The sequence below is a fragment of the Sciurus carolinensis genome, chromosome 7 (genome assembly GCF_902686445.1).
Source record: "Sciurus carolinensis chromosome 7, mSciCar1.2, whole genome shotgun sequence".
Taxonomy (NCBI): Eukaryota; Metazoa; Chordata; class Mammalia; order Rodentia; family Sciuridae; genus Sciurus; species Sciurus carolinensis.
In genome coordinates this window covers 28,599,156-28,613,857 of record NC_062219.1, presented here as the reverse complement: position 1 = coordinate 28,613,857, position 14,702 = coordinate 28,599,156, and the positions used below count along the sequence as shown (strand labels likewise).

General features: G+C 40.6%; 1 protein-coding gene across 8 annotated transcripts in view; it reads right to left on the bottom strand.

Annotated features, from left to right (window-relative positions):
- The window catches only part of Map7 (microtubule associated protein 7), a 171,452-nt gene that overhangs the window by 36,797 nt on the left and 119,953 nt on the right, over window positions 1–14,702 (bottom strand). For all 8 annotated transcript variants that reach the window (XM_047557613.1, XM_047557616.1, XM_047557608.1 and 5 more), the window contains 2 exons: window positions 3,871–4,034; window positions 2,699–2,816 (listed from right to left, as the gene is read on the bottom strand). In XM_047557613.1, the coding sequence (XP_047413569.1) occupies window positions 2,699–2,816; window positions 3,871–4,034 (282 nt within the window). The remainder of the gene's footprint in view (window positions 1–2,698; window positions 2,817–3,870; window positions 4,035–14,702) is intronic.

Genomic DNA, 14,702 nt, shown 5'->3' with positions numbered 1-14,702 from the left:
TATGGTCAAAATAATTTTATTAAAAAAAAAAAAGACACCAAACACTATTTCTGTGGCTTACATTTACACATAACTGGGGCTGTCCTAATGATGACAGCATTTAGGGAAACATTAGAGTGATGAAAAGTGAGGCCCAGGGCACATGAAGGAAAATGAAAGTCACTCCCAGGTGATTCGATAGCAACACATTTTCTAATGCTACTCTTCCTATGATGAACTTCAGTTGGAGGAAAATTACATCACATGCAAGCCTATCTTCAGGCAGATTCTCCACAAGGTATTAGAAAATTTACTTCTGTTTCAAAGTAAAAGGAAAAAATTAGCTAGACTAGGTCTTCCTATCCATCCAAACTGCTGTGAATGGTAAAACATTTAAATCTGCCATAAATCATTAAAATTACAGAGCTATGCCATGAATGTGTTTTCTTGATATATGAGACTTGATATATGAAATATGAGATTTTTATTCATTTTTTTTTCTCACTGAAGAAAACAAATTCACAAAAGGATTTATAATGAATCAATTTTCAAAAGCATAAAAGTTTTAGACTGGTGCTAGTAGATGTACTAGCAGTTGTACAAGACACTGATTTCCATGCAGACAGGCTCTAGGATCTGCTTGTTGGTCAGTAAATACTGAGCAGGCATCCCGCCTCAGGCCGCAAAGTGAAGTGTATTCACAGTGAGTGAGACTTGGCCGTTGCTTTCCACATCATAGTTCACTCTCTAGTCTCTGAGAACTTCAGCAAATTCCAATTACTTTTAGACAAACTTTTGTGTTCTAACAGAGCACAATTTGCTCTAATTCACAACTTTTGTAAAAATAGATTTTATCCAATGGTTCACAAATACAATACTGGTTTCTCTTGTTCTGAGTAGCAGAAATAAAGGTCATATATTAACTTCTGAGTATGGAAGAATTAAGGCTAAGCAGCTTTATTTTTCCTCGAAAACGTTTGACAATCTATTAACACAGTGGATTTTTGCCATACACATATAAAGCATGAAGCCAAGTTTAATAAAAAAAAAAGATTCTGAAAAATAGGCCATGACAATTTTTCTGCGTGGAATATATATGCAAAACTCTCTCCCTAGAATGAGACAGCACATGTAAATGACCTCTAAGGTCACAGATTTGATATGTGCTCCACCACATACCAGGGGGTGGTGAAGAACCAAGGGAAGGACATGTTTTTGAATTTGCTTCACTGTCATGGGACAGTGTAATCCCAGTGGCTCCAGAGTCTGAGGCAGGAGGATCACAAGTTCAAAGCCAGCCTCAGGAAAAGTGAGGCGCTAGGCAACTCAGTGAGAACCTATCGCTAAATAAAATACAAAATAGGGCTGGGGTCGTGGCTCAGTGGTCAAGTGCCCCTGAATTCAATCCTTGGTATCCCCATCGGCCCCGCCCCCCACAGCAACAACAAAAAAAGGGTTAGAGAAGATACACAGAATGTTAGGAATGAAACAGAAGAGAGCAAACAAACAAAAATTCAGTTAGATAAAACTAAAAATGGTTACAGCAGTATGGAAAGAAGGCATGGGGAGCTAAACTGGATGTACTTTGGTTCCAGAATATTTTTTAGCTAAATTAAAAAAAAAATTTTTCTAAATTTTGGATTGTGCTGGGAATTGAACCCAGGGCTTCGAGCATGCTAGGCAAGTCCACTACCACTGAGCTGTATCTCCAGTCTGAAGAAACATTTTTAAAAGCTTTTATCCAAAATGATCATTTAAAGAGAGAGCAAACATGCCACATGTAATTATTTCAACACCTTTAAGTCACCTGAGTCATATTATCACACTTAAGAAATGCTGTGCTGATCCCAGATGAGGTCTCTGCAGGTGGACAGCAAGCATGCGTTATGACTACACAGTGATGGCTCAGCCACCCATGGACTGGCCCTAGGGCAACGGTGCCAGCCAGAGTCAGGCAATCAGCAATCACAGGGAAGTCTGTACCAGACTTTCTAGTACTACCCAAAGGTGTGAAGTAGTGGTCCAGGCCTGCTAAATCGAGAAACGTGAATGATGACTCAACAAAACCACCTGGGGACAGAATGTAAGACATGATTTTCAAAGCAAAAAAAAAAAAAAAAAAGACACAAATGAACAAGAACTAAAATACTATGTAAAATTCAAGGTGTGTTGAATTTACAGTACAAGTATAAAGCCTTTCACTAAGTCAAAGCTCAGTACGATTTCATGTTCAGTCAAGGAAGAAAGAGCTTAGACATCTACTACTATTTCTAGTTTTTCTTAGACACCTGCATACCTTCTATCAAAGAATTAGTGTGGCGGACACTTTAGGGTCAGAATGCACAAACTCAGTGTCAATTTTGATCTGTCATTATTACTATGATTCCTCCAGAGAAAAAGATAAAATGGGTTAAATTACTCCATAATCCTGGAAATGCTTATGCAAATGAATAGCTAAAACAGAGTTGAGACTAGCTAGTTTTAGTAACGCTGCACAGATTTCTCTTTTAGGAATTTTGTAACACATAAGAAAAACAGCTCCTGTTAAGGGAGAGGACCTTATCTTCTTACCTCCATCACCCTCTTATCCTCAAAGAGTGGAAGCATCATTTAATTACAGTTTAATGATTTCAGTAGGATTTTTTGTTTTGCAAACAGATTTAGAAAAAAGAAGCGTATGTACAAAAGAGGTGTTTAAAAGTGGTCTCCATGTATTTACCTGCACTGTGGATGCCAGGACTCCCATGGAGGGGGCCTCCCCATGACCACCTGTTAGGCTTCTGCCTTGGCTTCTGGCTCCTTTCCATTGTGCGCCGTACAACTGCTTCATGGCGTTCCTGAAATGCAACAGTGGAGCCAGTGGTTAGATTCAATCAGACTGTTTGAAATTTTTACAACTTAAGACAGAGTGGAGAGAGGGCTATTATCTAAACCTCCACTCCACCACTCCTAAGCTATTTGCTGATGTCTATACCTAACCTAAAGGTAGGAATATCATAAAGCCCTTGGCATACAGCAGGCACTCAAATACCTTTGCTACTGGGTGTGATGTTGTCCTCCACACCCATAGGCCTGGCAGCACGCATCTGGGTTTTGAACTTATATTTAACACATAAGCTACTTTTTTTTTTTTTTTTTTTTTTCAGGGATCAAACCCAGGACTTTGAACATGTTGAGCAAGTGCTGTACAACTCAGCTTTATTCCCAGTCCCATATGTTCTCATTTTAATTTTTTGTACTAAACTGAATCCAGGGGCACTTTACCACTGGGCTACATCTCCAGCCCTTTTAAAAAATCTTTTGAGACAAGTTCTCCTTAAGTGATCCAGGCTGGCCTCAAACTTGTGATCCTCCTATCTTAGCCTCCCCAGTAGCTGGAATTATAGGTGTGCACCATCACTGAGCCTGGCTGGTACCATATTTTAAAAATGGAGTTCAGAATCTGAAGATGTACATAATCCTGAGTCTATGATTCGGTGAGCTGTATTATCTATGTGACTGATCATTCTGAGTCTCAATTTCCATTTTTGCAAAAACAGATGTATAAGATTTAAGGGTCAAGTGATTATTATGAAAATGGTTATAAATGGTTAGGCTGTACTGAAACCTGATTATTTGGAGTTGTCTTAACACTTTAGTACAGGTGAACTGAACATTAATAAACTATAGGTGCAGACCAAAGAAATGGGGCTTTTAAAATTCCCATGGCAATAATAACCGGCCCATTCTCCACCTGCTTCCCACACCCCACCCTCCCCTAGCACCTTGGCTGCAGGTCCCACTGATTACTCTGAAACCACTGCATCCCAGCACCTGACTGCAAAGCTCCACAGAAGAGTACGACATCTTGCAAACAGGAGCCTCCCATATCCTTCCTGGAAAGGTGCTCACCTTGTCCTCCTCCAGCCTCTGCCTCCGCTTTTCCTCCACTGCAGCCCTCCTGCGCTCCTCCTTCAGCCGCTGCTCCTCCAGCTTCTTCTTCCGCTCTTCCAAGTGCTTTTCATAGTGCTGTCTGGCTCGCTCTTCTTTTTCTAACCAGATGATTTCTCGTGCGGCTTCACGGGGAGAAACAGGGAAATCCAACACAGGCAGGTTTAAAACGTGACAATAAGGCTGAGTGGCCCACATTTAACAAATATGGGTTCTGTGGTCTTGTGTTGACCAAGCCTGGCCTTTGCTCTCCTCAGATTCCCAAGAAAAGCATACTACAGTGCCTTCAGTTTTCAGAATAATTTAATGTGCTAACAAGGAGGTCAAAGAAGATGCACTGAATTCTACCCTGTGGGAACCCACACAGCCCTCTAGTTTGGTACCCAATAAGGCATAAACCACATGCTCTGGGTTTAATCTTTATATTGACAGACTGCCCTCAAAATTAATAGTACTATCTGTCCCTTTTTTAAAAATGTAGCATCCTCTAGTCTAGGACTACATTTCTCTCAACATAGCATTGGTTTTCTGGAAGAATTGAAAGGATGTGAGAGAAAATATTTAAATGATAAAGAATGTATTAAGTGCCTCACAGACTTACCACACTGTCAGCAGTGCCACCAAGTAGAAGCTGACCTGGTGTCTGAGGAGCTCATGATAGAGTTAGATAACGCCTACGCCTACCCAAAGCCAGATGATAACGTACAATTCAAAAAACACTGTTCAAGCAGGGTGTGGTGGCACAAGCCTGCAATCCCTGCTACCTGGGAGGCTGAGGCAGGAGGATCACAAGTTCAAGGTGAGCCTCAGCATTACAGTAAGACGCTGTCTCAAAAACAAATAAAAAGGGCTGGGAAGGTTAGCTTAGTGGCACAGCACTTGCCTAGCTTGCTCAGGACCCTGGGTTTCGTCCCAGATACCACAAACAAAACGAAAACACTGTTCAACTGGAACATACATCGTGACACATGCCTGTAATCCCAGTGACTAGGGAGACTGAGGCAGGAGGATCATAAGTTTGAGACCAACCTCAGCAACTTAGTGAGACCCTGTCTCAAAATAAATAAATAAAAAGAACCGAGGATAGAACTCAGGGGTAAAAGCATCCCCACGTTAAACCCCTGGTACAAAAAAAGAAGAAAAAAAAAAAAAAAAAAACTGTAGGCAAAAGTGTCCATACAAAATTTAGAGCATAAATCTTGACATATAAATCAAAATGTTGCTTTTTTAAGAGAAAAAATAGAAATTCAGAACTTTTTTCTATTAAATATTGAAGACACCCCTCATCCTCTAAATGTTTAATACTAAACATGTCACATTTCTGACAGCATTAACTCTTTCCTCATTTGAGGACACAAATCTACTGAAAAAGATTTGAAGTGACTTTAACAGAAAGAAGGACAAAGACAATTTTGAGGTGACCTGTCCTTCTGACATCTGGGTTGGTGTATGGGGAAACCTGGGACTGGTACATGACAGGCCTGGTTTTCCACCCAGCCGAGTCACGTTGAGACCTCAGATATATCATTTAGATTTCAGCCTTCTCTTGCCTCAGATGAGGTAACCCATCTTCAAAGTTCCTCCCAATTTTAAAGTCCATTGTTCTAGGGGCTGAGGATATGGCTCAGTAGGTAGAGTGCCTGCCTTGCATGCAGAAGGCCCTGGGTTCAATCCCCAGCACCACACACACAAAAAAAAAAGCATTGTTCTAAAGAAATTCCCAGGCTCAAGTTATAAATTTACCTCAAGTTAAAAATTTACTTTCAAGAAAGAACACATAGTAAGTGTTCCGTGCAATATTTACTGAATGCCTGAATAAACAAATGACACTGAGAACACACCTTCAAAAGTTGACAGAAAGGAAATGTAATTTCTGAGACCTTCCTCTAAATGCACTTCCTACAATCACACATACTCAAGCACGAAATACCCTCTGGCTTTTCTTCATGGGATTACCTTACCAGCAGGCTTTTAATGATGCTACACATTTAAATTCATTTAAAATGGTAGACATGCAGTGAAAGATCTTGTTAAAGCTTACAGAATAGGAGAAGGTAAAATGACCATCTCCCTCCCACCCCAGACCTTCTTACATTCCGTTCCATCTTTTTGAGAAATGTACCCCACCTATGGAACCACAGTGTCCCTACTCTTCTGCTCTTGCTATCTTTACTTGACATCTCTTAGAGATCTTTTCATAGCAACACATGGAAACATGAATCTAACAATATCTTTTAATGGCTACATACTGTTTCACTGTGCACCTAATTTTATATAACCAGTTAACTGTTGATTGAGAGGTCACTAAATTGTTTTTAGTGTTTTACTAATTAAAACACATTGTACTATCCCAAATCTCTGTGTAAATATATGGGTTGTCCACAAACAAGTAGAACTGCTGAGTCATGGGGAATATATGTTAAAAATTTTGATAGTTATTGGGCTGGGTAAATAGCTCAATGGTAGAGCACTAGCCTAGCTAAGTTGCTAAGGTTGTCCTTGAATTTGCAATTCTTTTGCCTTAGCATCCCAAGTCAATAGGATTACAGACATGCGTCACCATGCCTGGCTCAGAGTATAAATCTTTTTTATGCTTGTGATGGGAATATAAACTGATATGACCTCCATAGAGAACGCATGGTAATAGTTATGAGTTTTATTTTGTGCAGTGCTGGGGATTGAATCCAGGTCCTCACATATGCTAGGCAAGCATTCTAGTACTGAGCTACTTCCCCAGCCTGTATGTGGTCACAGGTAAGTTATTTAACCTCCCTAGGATCAATTCTGTCAGGGTAAATTGTGGATAAAAACAGGACCCTCCTCAGATTCTTTGTGAGGGTTAAAATACTAATTACACCTACAGTATGAGAATAGTTCTTTACTTATTAAACACTTAGTAAAGTTGAGCTATAACTGTCATCATTGTAATCATCATTTGGACTCAGAAAATTATAGGTACTTCTTAATGCTGTTCTATAAAATGACAACAGCACTAGCCATTATTACAGCAGTAACTGGTTCTTCCCCAAATATCTTTTCAAGGAAGAATATTTCCTTAGACAAACTTTTGTTCCACTTCTGTTTTCTACCAGGAAGTGGAGATCCTATTAGCACTTTCTTTGAATAATTGTCTGTAAACAGTCATACAGAGAATAGGCTAACAATGTTGAAATTGCAAACAGCACTTTCTTGATATTTCCAAGCATGCTGGTAAGTGCTAGGATGATTTGCTAAGTCCAGATGATGCAATCTTTTAAAATGAAGGAGAACACATGAAAGATTTCAATATTTTAATAAGATTGAAAATTACCTTATTCTATGAGTTTTAGTAACTTAAAATATTCCCTATAGATGTTAGATTATGCTAAGGTTGTATGTTCTTCTTGCATATACTTTTTATTTTTGGTAGTACTTGTGATTGAACCCAGGGATGCTCTACCACTAAGCTACTTCCCTGGCTTCCCTCTCCCCTTTTTCTGAGACAGGGTCTTGTTAAGTTGCTAAGGTCACTTCGAACTTGTGATCCTCTTGCCTCAATCTAAAAAAATACTGGGATTACTGAAGAGCACCACTAGCCCAACAAGGTTGTATATTTTCTCACTAAGAAATGAGAAATCCAGTTGGATGGTGGGGGGAAGTTTAAAAAAAAAAAAAAAAAGCTAGAAGGAATAAAACCAAGCCTAGCAAGACTGAGACTTTTTGTTTGGGCCTAAAGAAAAAAACACCCAGCTACATTGTTTAAAAGAAACAAAGGTGAGACCTGGGGAGGTAGCTCAATGGTAGAGCTCTCGTGGAGTACACAGAGGCCCTGATTTGATCCCCAGTACTGGAAAAGGGGGAAAAAAACAAAACCTTAAAACAAGGTGTCAAATAAAGCATAAAAATGAAGGCAAACAGCTATTAGACAAACCGAAACAAAATGTAATAAGTGTGTATAATACTACCAGGCAAGATGGAATCAAAATGCAAATGAGAAAAAAGATAATAAAGGAATTAAAAAATGGTCCCAAGATCTCATGGTCTAATGAATAAGAGTTGGGATTTTAATTCAGCTCTGATCCAAAAGCTTGTGCGCTTAGTTACTACACAATACTGCTTCTATATTTATTTCTGCATGTCTCCAATTCAGTTAGATTCATCACATAACCTTAGTCACTATCTGCACGTTCCCCGCTACCCCACATTGGGAACTGATGTGTGTTCTGATAACAGATTCACAGATCAAATGGTCTATGAAATTAGAAACCCCAAGGTCTTCCTCAGTTTCTCCCTCCTGGATGCTCCACCCTAACTCAACACAACGGACCCTATCTTGTTATATCAGAACCCTCTTTCACATGCAGTGCAGCCTCTACAGGCTTCTTGCCACAACTTCAAATGCCCCTGCTCTTCTTGCTTGTGATATCTAGAACTTACCTCTTCAAATCTATCATATTCACTCTTCCCAGAGACGGCTTCCCCAAAAACAAACCTGGAAAGCTTGTTAGTTCCCCTGCCTAACTCCTTTTGGCTTTAAAATCACCCTGAACCTTGACACAGGCTACCTCTGTGCAAAATACCTCCTTTCACCTGGCAAACTTCAACAGTCCTTCAAATCCTTGGTCAAATACCAGTTCCCCTGAACAGCTACTCTGAGGAGCAAAGCGCTCTGCCAGCTCTGTTCAGTTTCCACCACTGTCCTGACATTCCAGAAGGTAACACTCTAAGTTTAACCACTGGGGAGCTCTCCCTCACATTCACAATGTCAAGGTAAGTGGACAGTTCAAGTACATTTGAATAAATGAACTGAAGAGTTAAAGAACTCAGTGGCTTCCAAGCAAGGTGGTTTACACTGGGCTTCAGTGATAATTCAAAGCCTTTTCAATTTGTCTTTTAAATTGTTTCTCCATTCAGCTCTCATTTGAAATATTACATAGTAAAGAACTGCCTGGTAAGAAATGTGACCTTGTTGGGCGTGGAAGCACACACCAGCTACTCGGAAGGCAGGAGGATTACAAGTTCAAGGCCTGCCTCAGCAATTTAGTGAGGCTGTCTCAAAAGTAAAAAGGGCTGGGGATGTAGCTCAGTGGAAAAGCACTCTTGAGTTCAATCCCCAGTCCCACAAGAAGAAAAAAAGAGAACAGAAAAGATGACCTTTTGAGAGACCCACAAGACTGTCTCCTGCCTTACTGGGCCTTCCTACTTTGCTGGCCTCCATGGGACTGAAGTGCTAGGACAGCAGTTCTATGTGTGGAAGGCCAAGAGCCTCCTTTATAGCTGGGCTGAATGACTTTTGAGATAAGGAAGCAAAATAAAGAGATGTAAGTTTCTAGGCATTCCCATCTTCAGGGCCAGGCTTAAAGGAGTGTTTAACTTCTGCTCAAGAGTTTTGCTGGACAGACCAATGGCTGCCATTGCAACTCTTCTGTTACAGCCTCAACCTAACCCATTCGCACTCCTCATAGGATGTGGGGCTCTCTTCATCTGGCTGTCTCACTAGACACTTCCAAGGCGGCAAGAACATCCCTCCATCTGCCACTCCTCAGTTCTGAAAGAGGACACTTCCCAGTTCCACGCTTCTGAGTCAGTGCCAAGGGAATCCTGTGACCTGCCATCTTTATCTCTATCCCCGTCATCATGTTGTCAGTTCTGACTGCGTGTTGACACCAAGTGACTTCATGTTTATCTTCGCAGCCACTCCAGGAGGCAGACACTGTTATTAAACTTATTTCATGAGGAGAGTCTGAGAAACAGAGAGGTGAAGTAACCTGAATGCTGTCTCACAACAAGTAAGTGGTGGAGCTGGAATTCAAACTCTGGACTGCCTGATTCAAGAAGCAAACAATGAGCCATTGTGCTAAGGGGCCTGGGCTGGAGAACTGCCCACCAACCTCCTCCTCCACCCCAGAAGTCGGGCATCCACATGTGATGGTCCTGATCTTCCAAGATCACTCGGCCTCTATTAATGTCTGCTTAAAATACCCCTCACTTTTCAGGTTTTAAAATCTTTTTATTCTCACCCTAAAAGGCAAGGTAAATTTGGAAGCAAAAAAAAAAAAAAAAAAAATAATGGCTGCTTAGTCACGTGACTCATCTTATGTGATGGCCTCATTTTCTGCTTACCTAATCCATTGGACAACAAGCTATTCTTTCCAGGCCCAAGCCTGACTCCTGATACAGCTGCTCTGGTATGTGCTAATGTCCATATTCCTCCCACGAAGGGGAATTTGGATCCCTGAGCTGTCTGCTATCTGCCGGCTGGTCTTGTGGGCTTTTGTTTACGTATTCAGTAAGCGTCAACTTTAGGAGGCTTGGATGTCAGGACTGACCCTGGTTCTGCCACAGTTTATCCATTTGACATTTGGATAAGAAAGACGGCTTCCTTGATATCCATATATTTTTGTTGACAGTCTCTAAAGAGGAATATCCCTTCTCAAAATAATGACCATCCCAATCAAATAATGTGAAATATGAAATCGGGGTAAGTTTCAGGCACAACTCGATTCCTCTGTATGTGTGTGCTGCTGGGGATAGAACCCAGGGTCTTGTGCATGCCAGACAAGCACGCCAGCACTGAGCTGCATTCCAGCTCAGCTAAAACCCCAACCAGGACTACAATGCTACTGATTGTTTGCTCATTAACACTAAATTGCCTATCAGCATTGTTGAGATGAATATTCTAAACCAGGTTGAAATGATGGCTTATATCTTGACCATATTTATTAATAGCACCATTCCTGAGTTGAAGTTCCATTGAGATTAGGGAGAAAAAAACATAACAAAACACCCAAAGTGTAAAAACTGTGACTGGATGGGCAAAAGAAGTCTGGTACAATTACCTAGAAAAAAACATTGCAACTATAATTTAACTGAAGTTTGTTCAAAGGTTAAAATCTTTCTCACATTATCTTATTCGTTCAAAAACACTACAGTGTGATAGATCTTGTATACAGCTTTGAACTTGGTTATGAAAGTCAATATAAATGAATTAAATATTCATAAGTTCAATTTTCTTTAAGAACTGTATTAATCAATCATATATTCTGTGATTATCTTTCATTATTTTATAGAATCCAGAAAATCCCAAAAAGTCCTAGTTGGAAATGCAAGTCTATAGTCACATGAAGATTTTGGTCTCAGAGGAATGGGCATGTAGCTCTGTTGTGGAGTGCTTGCTGAGGCCATGAGTTTGATCCCCAGCACTAAAAAAAAAGTAGGTAAAAAAATTTTAGTCTCAGAAAAAGACAAAATAATTAAATATATACTGAATGCCAAAAGTGTAACAAGGCACTTAAACAAAAATTAAACATAATTAATACTTCAAATATACTCCATGTCATCTTTGAAAAGGGAAACTCCTGTATTTCCCCAAATACAGAGGAATATTTGTCTGCTATGCATTCCTTAGATATCATCTTGAAGTATTAACTTGCAGGAGTAGTAGAAGAGTAAGAAGATTTAATGGTTAAAAATAAGGATTTAATACTGTGTGACTCAACCATTAATAAAGGCAGCTTTATGGGATCATCTGTTAATGTCTTAACTAATACGCAGTCCCTGCTGCAGCTGACTGCACTCTTAGAAGTTAGATGGACCAGTCATCTAACACTCAGCAATTGTTGGACACCATGTGCCAAGCTCTTCTAGGTCCACAGAAATGGGTGGGGGGAATGCTCAAAACCCTCTCTTTTTGGAGCACATATTCCAGAAAGGTTGGACGTAATAAACCAGTAAGTAAAATACACACAAACTTGAGTATTGGTATCGCCAGGGAGAAAGATAAAGGGCTTCCTGGCTTGAGAGAGCTGCAAATTTGAGTAAGATGGTCAGGGAAGGCACGAAGCATGAAGGAAGAGTCAGGAATGGGCCTGGGACATTTGAGGGGTCAGAAGGTGGCCAGTGTGGCCAGGAGAAGTGCCAGGGAGAGGATGGTAGAGGGGGTGGGCATGGGCATCGATAGTAAGGACTCTGGCCTGAGGGAGATGGAGAGCCATGGGAAGGTATGGGGCAGAGCCATGGTACGGTAGGCCCTGACTCTAACCATGATGCCAGTAGCACTGGTTGTGAGCAGTGGTTATATTCTGGAACTATTTTAAGGATATTTGAGGATAGATTAGTTATAGGATGCATAAGAAATAAATTTCTGCTAAAATGTTAAGCAATCGTTAATTCCATATTATTGTCCTCCCTCGCTTAGAATGTAAGTTCCAGGAGGTTAGGAAATTCAGCTTTTTCACTGTAATATTCCCAGCATCCAGGCTCAACAGTAACCACCTGTTAACTACTAGTTGAAGGAGAAGATGAATTTAAAAAGAACACAAAGGAACTTTAGAAGGGGCGGGGCTTAGTCATGCCTTCAGCTAGCTTAGTAACACAGAACATCCTGCTGCATAAATGCTACTCACTCTGATCCCCGGCAGGAAATCAGCTAAAGGATCTATTACTCCTAATGGAATTGAAGGCAACCAGAGATCAATGACATACAAGTTTCTCAAAAAATGATGTCAGAATCCACTTCAAACTCAGAGTTTGTCCTCTTGTTCTGAGTCAAATGAAAATCCACAGGCAGCTACACATCTCCCTTCCTCCTAAGTGAATGGGATGCGATTCCAGTCCTCAGCCTCCGGAAAATCCGCCCTTTGTGTCTAAAGCAGAGGGATCTCTCCCTACTCGGCAGCATCATGGTTTGCTGGGGAATTTTCAGGTGGATCTTGATGATCCTATGTATACTAAAAACACGCTTAAATAGCTAATGTGGCAGAAAGGAGAAAGGGTCTATCAACTACTCCATCTTCCTAGATTCTCTGTTACTTCCTTAAGCTAAAATATCAGAGTATATTTTTAAAAATAAAGTACAATCTTTTAAATACTTTATATTGGCAACGATGGCAGGCCCACACATCAAAAAGTACAAACACAAGCTGGGCATGGTGGCGCTTGCCTGTAATACCAGCTCCTCAGGAGGCTGAGGCAGGAGGGATCTCAAGACTCTGTCTCAAAAAATAAGAAAAAGGGTTGACGATGTGGCTCGGTGATGGAGTGTGCCTGGGTTCAACACACACACACAATACAATTGCTATAGTGATTTGCTACTAAAGGTGATAATTCATAGTGAAGTGTTTAGGATACTGCCTCCCTGTAGGTAGTACTCAAACATTATTATTTCATCAAATTCTGTAGAGTAAGGAAAATCAGCAAAAATTTATTACATGTGCTTTATACTTAGCACTGTGCTGTATATTGGGATACAAAGAATTAGAAATCATGGCAAGACTTTTTCTTTTTTAATATGGTGCTCAGGATCAAATCCAGTACTATACCCCTGAGCTATCCTCCAGTCCTTTTTTATTTTCCTCCCTTCTTTCTTTCTCCCTCCCTCTCCCTCCTTCTCCCCTCCCCTTCCCTCTTCCTCTCTTCCTCTCTCTCACTGGGGATTTAACCCAGATGTGCTCTACCACTGTGCTACACACCCGGCCCATTTTTATTTTGAGACAGGGCCTGTTGCCCAGGCTGGCCCTGAACTTGATCCTGACCGGGATCAGAGCGAGTAGCATTTATGCATCTTCCTGCTTCAGGCTCTAAGTAGCTAGGGTTACAGGTGTACACCACTCTGCATGGCCTATGGTTATACCCTTTATAAGCTTAAAACATGCACAACCAGGAAGCTGCATAAAATTTAAATATAAAAATTTAAATATAAAATAAAAATAGACTGTGCATAAAAATATGATAGTTACATAAGATAGAGCATTTAGTAAAAAAACTGATAGAATTTTCCAAAGGGGAAAGATGATAAAGACTTCCTGGGAAGGCTTTGAAGAGAAGGACCAGCACTAATTTATGACCCAGAGCTGGAGGAATGAAGAACTGCAGGGTAGTTTCAATGACTAAGATACAAATGTATTAAGGCCAGGGCTAGAATGATGGCACAGGTAGTAAATAGATAAGCATGGATATAAAATTTGTTTTGAAGACAGAGGCACCTACGCTTGTGACTTAAAGGATGTGGGCATAGAGCATCTCAACTTCTACCCACATACTGGGCTAAGATAGATGAAGCCCTAGTGATAAAATGAGGCTGAGTCCAAACTGACCACTGGTAGTCACAAGTGGCCCAATAAGCCAGAATGGAGACAGTCAGTGGACAGTATTTGGCCAGGCAAGAAAGACAGAATGTTTCATTTTACAAAAGTCCCAATAGCTAAGACTAGCAGTCAGAAAGAACTCAGTACCTCTAGCAGCAGCAGTATCAAAAATGGCTAAAAAGGAAATAATTTTCTTTTTTTGTGCGGTGCTGTAGATTAAACCAAGGAGCACTCTGCCACCAAGCTACATTTCCAGCATCCCATTCGCTCCCATCTATTTTTAAAGTTTTTGAGACAAGGTCTTGCTTAGTTGTCCAGGCTGGCCTTGAACTTGCAATCCTCCTGCCTCAGATTCCCAAATCGCCAAGAAGTAATTTCTTGGGGCCAGAAAAGAATTGGTACAAATGATTGGGATATAGAAATTATCAAGACAAGTCAGTTTTAGGGTGAGAGATAAATGCATGATTACGTTGTACAGGAATTGAGTTTCAGGCAATAGGGAACCATCTGCCGCCTCATGAGTAGCTGGGAATGTGGGATCCACAGCATCAAAAAGGAAGAGTTGAACCAATCAGACAAATGATACCCCCACAACCCCCAGGAAAAACAAAACTAAAGTTTAGAAGAGAGACAGCCAAAGAGATGTAGCAGTCAAGACAGGGCAGTTTGAAAGAATGGCCTGAACAGAATCAGATGGAATGACTGAAGAGACCACATATAAAGCTTTCA